Source organism: Setaria italica, chromosome V (genome assembly GCF_000263155.2).
Source record: "Setaria italica strain Yugu1 chromosome V, Setaria_italica_v2.0, whole genome shotgun sequence".
In the NCBI taxonomy this organism is placed as follows: Eukaryota; Viridiplantae; Streptophyta; class Magnoliopsida; order Poales; family Poaceae; genus Setaria; species Setaria italica.
The window spans coordinates 44,986,484-44,991,692 of NC_028454.1; the positions used below are offsets into that span (position 1 = coordinate 44,986,484).

Sequence of the window (5,209 nt, forward strand, 5' to 3'; positions counted from 1 at the left end):
ATTCCCGATCCCAATTCGCGCGCACGATCCCGGGCTCTTTGTTCCTCCCGGCCTCCACGCTTACTTCCACGGCACAGCTCGATACGGACCCCGACAAAGTCCACAATCCTATGCCAGATCCCCGTTGCCCACACGAACCAACGGCGATCCGATCCTTGCAAGCCCGAACGGCGCCGTGGGAACAAACTGTGCGTGCCAGGGCACAGCGACGACGGTGCTCGCTGTCGCTGGCATCTTGTATTCTTGTTCCAATTTCCAAGTCGGCTGGCGATCGCATAGACGAAGGTACGAGGCGACGGAACCCCGCCCGGGACGGGGTCTAGACTCTACCGAGATGGGATCCGCTAGGTTTGGATCCCGTCAGATCATGCCGGCTCGGCCGAGAATTTTTTGTCTGCGACTGCGACGCGACGAGAGCGTACGCACGCACCGCTTCCTGATTGGCGATCCGTGCCGCCGCGGCTCCCGTCCGGTGGCGCTTCTGTTGTTGCCTCGCGCCGCGCTGTGCCGAGTCCGCTGCTCTGACGCGGCCGGCCGGGTTCACTTCACCCCACGTGTACAGGGAACTCGGCAGCCGCTGGATGTCACGTCGCGGGAAGACCCAGGCCACCATGCCGGCGGGGGTGGTTGGGTGGGGGCCGTCGCGTCGCATGATCGGGTCGGTCTCTGGCGTTCCGGACGGGGCGAGGCGTTTGCTTCCGTTGCTGGGCTGTGCTGCTTCCTCCTTTTCTTTCTCCTCGCGAACTTCCTGGTGGTTCAGCGTGATGCGGCGGTATTCGGAGACTCCAAGTTTTGTGCTACGACTTAAACTCTACCGCACCCGTCGTTGCTTCGCCCTCGTTTTCCATTTGGTGGATGTCAATACCGTCACTGTTCTCTGATAGTGGGACAAGAAGCTAATGTGGCCGTCTTTTTGCAGGTACTGGTTGGATACAGTACAGCGCCGGTAGGTTTCACATGAGTTCCAAAACGTCACCCAATCCCAACTTCAACTTCATTTCGTCGTCCTGGGTGTTTCATACGGCAATTTTAAATGTACCACTACTAGTTTTTTAATTAAAAAACTGGTGTACGAGAAATCTTTTACCAAGAAATTGTAGCCAGTCCACAGCACTTTTTGTTCCGGGCTGCTACGTATAGTACTAGGAGGAGTGCAGCCAGCAGGACGTATCTTTCCTACCGTATCGTGCCGCAGGTATAGCGTCTTGGGAGCGGTAAAGGCCGGCCGCCACTCATCACCGTGGCGCGTCTTTACTGTAGCCTAGGGGATAGTACAAAAACACCAGCAGTAGTACCACTAAATTCACGTCACTTTTGCAGTCGCCTACTCGGCTACTCCTACATGGCTACCACCACCACCTCGTCACGGCTCCCAACAACATGAGCAGCCAGAGAGAAAGCTCCAAACCTCCCAGGTCCCGAGATCAAAAAGATGCGACCACACAGACGCTGCACACACCCCAACCGATTGCTAATCACCCCAACTCGATGCAGCCGAGCTGTGCCTCCTGGGCTCTTGGCCGTACCTCCACAGCGTCCTTCCAAAACTCCAAGACACAAGGCGACAAAACCCAACGAGACCTCAACTCCAAAACTCGATTAGAAAAAGGGCTTGGAATTCTAGGGTAACTTAATTGAGACAAAAACAAAAGCTCAAAAAAAAGAACCGGGCGCGGGTATTCCTCGGCTCCTCTTCCTAGTAGAATACGTACATGTGAGGTGTGACAAGACGACGACACCCATCCAAACAGCACCGAGAAATCTCAAGTCTCAACGGGTGAAAAGGAAGGAGGGGGAGGCAAAAAGAAAAAAGAAAAGCCGGAACGCATTCCATCTGCTGAGCCTGCGCCTTGCTTGGCTACGCCGGGTCTACGCTGGACCGGTGGCACGGATACGGAGCCGTGGGCCTGTAGGGGACTAGTACTGGTACGTCATGTCAGCCGTTGGAGGGAGGGTGCGCCGCCGGCCGCGGCGGTGGGTTCTTCCTCACTGCGGGGCCTCGCCGGCGTTGGCGGCGGCGAGGAGCCACCGGTCCATGGGCACGCACTGCGCCTTGTGCGCGCGCTTCCAGTCCAGCGCCTGGCACGCGCGGGAGCAGTAGTTGGCGGCGCCGCACACGGAGCACCGCCGGAACTCGTGCCGCCGGGTCTCGCGCCGCCCGCACCGGACGTGCGAGCACAGCCGGAGCTCCCCGCCGTCGCTGTCGCTGTCGCCCGTGCCGGCGCCGGGGCCGAGCTTCTTCCCGGCCGCCGCCTGGGCGCCGCGGGAGGCCCACCAGTCGACCATGAACTGGTTCGCCGCGTGGGGCTCCGCCTCGGGGAGGCTCCACCCGAAGTCCGAGAGGAGCGGGCAGCCGCCGGCGCCAGCGGCAGCTGCCGCCGCGGCGCCGAGCGGGACCGCGGCGGCAAAGGGGTGGCGCGAGGCGGCGGCCGCGGCGAGAGCGAGGGTCAGCTCGCGGGCGTTGGCGGCCACCAGGAGGCGCCGGCCCTCGGCGGGGTCGCGCCGCACGCCGTAGCCATCCTGGAGGCAGTGCCCGAGCTCGCGGAGCGCGTCGACGTGGCCCAGCGCGGACGCGCGCGCGCACAGCGCCGCGCCCGCGCGGAGGTCGCGGTCCGACTTGGCGCCGCCGCTGCCGTTGAACTGGATGACCGCCAGCGAGTAGAGCGCCGCGGCGTGCCCGCCGACAGCCGCCCTCGCCAGCAGCGCCGCGCCGCCGCTCCGGCTCCCAAGGCAGTAGAAGCGAATCTGCAGGCAGAAGCAAACGCAACCGTCATCAGCACTCGTCCCCATCACGTACGCAAGGTCGAGTTGAGGAGCAGAATCAACTCGATCAACTCCGCTAACTTGTTAGGGTTGTTGGGCGTGGCGTACCATGCCGAGAATGTAGCAGGCCTCGAGGTTTCCGGCGTCGGCGCAGCGCTTGAGGAACCTCTGCGCCGGCTCGGACCACGCCGCCGCCTTCACGGCCAGCGACGCCGGCGAGGCCTTGGCGAACACCATGTCATGGCCGCCCAGCTCGTTGAGTCTCTTGCACCTGAAAACGCCAAGACGTCAGTGGCCAATACTTTCTGCCTCCACCTATATCCCCATGACCCCGCCTCTATGTTTCCGTAAACTGCAAGATAATCCCCACTCCCCCACGCATTTCAAACACTGAAACGCGCGAGGGATGGGGAACGCTTGCAATCCGAAGAAACACGAGGGGCTTCCTCCTCATGGGCAAACGGATTGATGATGATGATGATCAGGGGCGCGGACGTACGTGAGGTGCACGGACAGCAGGTCGGAGGGCGCGGAGGCGGAGGCGGCGAGCTTGGACAGGATGGAGAGGACGAGGTCGTCGGGGAGCTCGTCCAGGTAGTCCGGCCCTCCCGCGAGGCGCTTCCGGCGACCCTGGCCGGCGCACTCGCCGGCGACGGCCGACTGCCCCAACATCGGCGCCGACCTCTTCCTCTTCTGCCCCACGGCGACCTCGCCTCCGTTGTTGGAATACAGAGACCCGCTCCTGGTCCTCATCTCTCTCCCTCCGCACGAGTCGTCGTCGCCGCCTGGACGGGGACTGCGCGCAGGCGGAGGCGGGGGAAGCGGGTGGGACGGCCGGGCGAGAGCGAGCGAGACGACAGGGGAGCGCGGTGCGGTGCTTGTGCGGAAAAGGGCGAGCAAGCCGAAGGGCTTTTATATAGAGGGGGAGCGTTTCATCCGTACCGTGGGCCGTGGTGGGCCCGGATTGTCAGGAGAGGAGGTCGCTTCAGTTTTTACTGCTTTATTTATGGTGCCCTGCCAGTATTGAGCTGACCGTATGAGTGCTGCGATAACTCTACGCGCGGCTCAGCGGTTGAATGAAAAGCATCAATGCCATAGGCTCCCTTCCTCCTTTTTACCGCCAGCTTTTCTGAAAGAAAGCCTGCGAGAACAAGGACGGTGCAATGGGAGTTTCCTCTTCTTTGAGATGGCGTTTGCTTTTTACTTTGCTGTACGTTACTCCTTTTTTACCTTTTCCTATTTTTTTTCTTGAGACGTCCGGAGTGGAGTACTACATTCAGAGCTTGTTTAGTTCCTAATTTAGGAGTAGCAAAATTGTCATTTTACCATAAATGCACAACTGTAGTTTTCGTTTGTATTTGTGAATTAGTGTCCAAATATTGACTAATTATGCTCAAAAGATTCGTCTCGCAAAGTACAACAAAATTGTGCAATTAGTTTTTGATTTCATCTAGATTTAGTACTCCATGCATGTACCGCAAGTTTGATGTGATGGAGAATCTTCTTTTTTGCATAGTGTTAAAGTTGGAAGTTTGGAGGAAACTAAACATGACCCTGGGGTATGGTATGATGGAACTCGTACAGAGTACCTCGACAGTACTGCAGTATAGCGCTCGTAGTCGTAGCAGATGCCGATGAATGATGCTGTCGTGTACTACAGTCGCCTGCTTATTTTTCAGATGGAGAGCAGTAATTTGTGTGGCTTAAAAGCTTGCCTGCTCAGTTGATCTTACAAAAAAAAAAGAGCACATGGCTCCGTGCATCCGTGATCTTTTTTCTTTTGGTTAAAAACAAGGCTTGTCGTCGTGCAGTGTACATGCGGAAACTGTTTCCCGCAGAAGCAAAGCCGCGGATCGGGCAGTGCTGCATCACATTTCCCCGATAGGGAATCGCAGCGGCTAGTTTATGTGCCGCGGCACGTGAGTCGTCGATGCCCCGGCGAGGAGGCACATGCGGCCGCGCGTGGAACAGGACAAGGGGGAGCTTCCTTTTCTCCGCATCGGTGAGGCAGGTGGGCGTTGGCGGGAGCTCCCGGCCGGCCGGCCTGACGGGGCCCCTGGATGTGCGAGCGAGTGAGCTCACCTCGGCCGGCCGGCCGGCGGTGGTGGTGGTGCTGGTTGGGTCGGGGTGGTTGGGTTGGGTTCCCCTCTGCTCGTCTCGTCTAGGGTGGGTGGGTCGACCAGACCAGACCAGAACCGGATGAGCCGCGCGGCGCGCGCATGGCGCGATGCTGCTGATGCGGGGCGCTCCATGTGTCGCGCCTCGGGTCCCTCCCCCACCCGAGCGGCCGCGGCCGCCCTCTGACCCTGAACCGCCTTCTTTATTGCCGCCATCCGTTGCCATGTCCGTCCCCTACCCCGCGGTCTTTATTGTTTCCCCAGCATTCACTCGGTCTCAGTCACTCGGGACTCGGCTGCCCATCCGCTCCGCCGCTACGGCCATCCGC

General features: G+C 59.9%; 1 protein-coding gene across 1 annotated transcript; it reads right to left on the minus strand.

Annotated features, from left to right (window-relative positions):
• Positions 1-1,577: 1,577 nt before the first annotated feature.
• LOC101769777 (F-box protein At1g67340) lies at positions 1,578-3,657 on the minus strand. Its single transcript, XM_004971031.2, has 3 exons — positions 3,263-3,657; positions 2,872-3,034; positions 1,578-2,745 (listed from the first exon to the last, which is right to left on the minus strand). The coding sequence occupies exons 1-3, from the start codon at positions 3,514-3,516 to the stop codon at positions 1,987-1,989; spliced, it is 1,176 nt and encodes a 391-aa protein (XP_004971088.1). The 5' UTR covers positions 3,517-3,657; the 3' UTR covers positions 1,578-1,986.
• Between the last annotated feature and the right edge of the window lie 1,552 nt (positions 3,658-5,209).

Bases quoted from the DNA above. Each gene is read 5' to 3' on its own strand.
- LOC101769777 (XM_004971031.2), bottom strand. From the start codon at position 3,516: ATGAGGACCAGGAGCGGGTCTCTGTATTCCAACAACGGAGGCGAGGTC. The intron at 3,035-3,262 runs GTACGTCCGCGC...TGGCGTTTTCAG, and splicing joins CTGCTGTCCGTGCACCTCAC to GTGCAAGAGACTCAACGAGC. The intron at 2,746-2,871 runs GTACGCCACGCC...TTCTGCCTGCAG, and splicing joins CCTGCTACATTCTCGGCATG to ATTCGCTTCTACTGCCTTGG.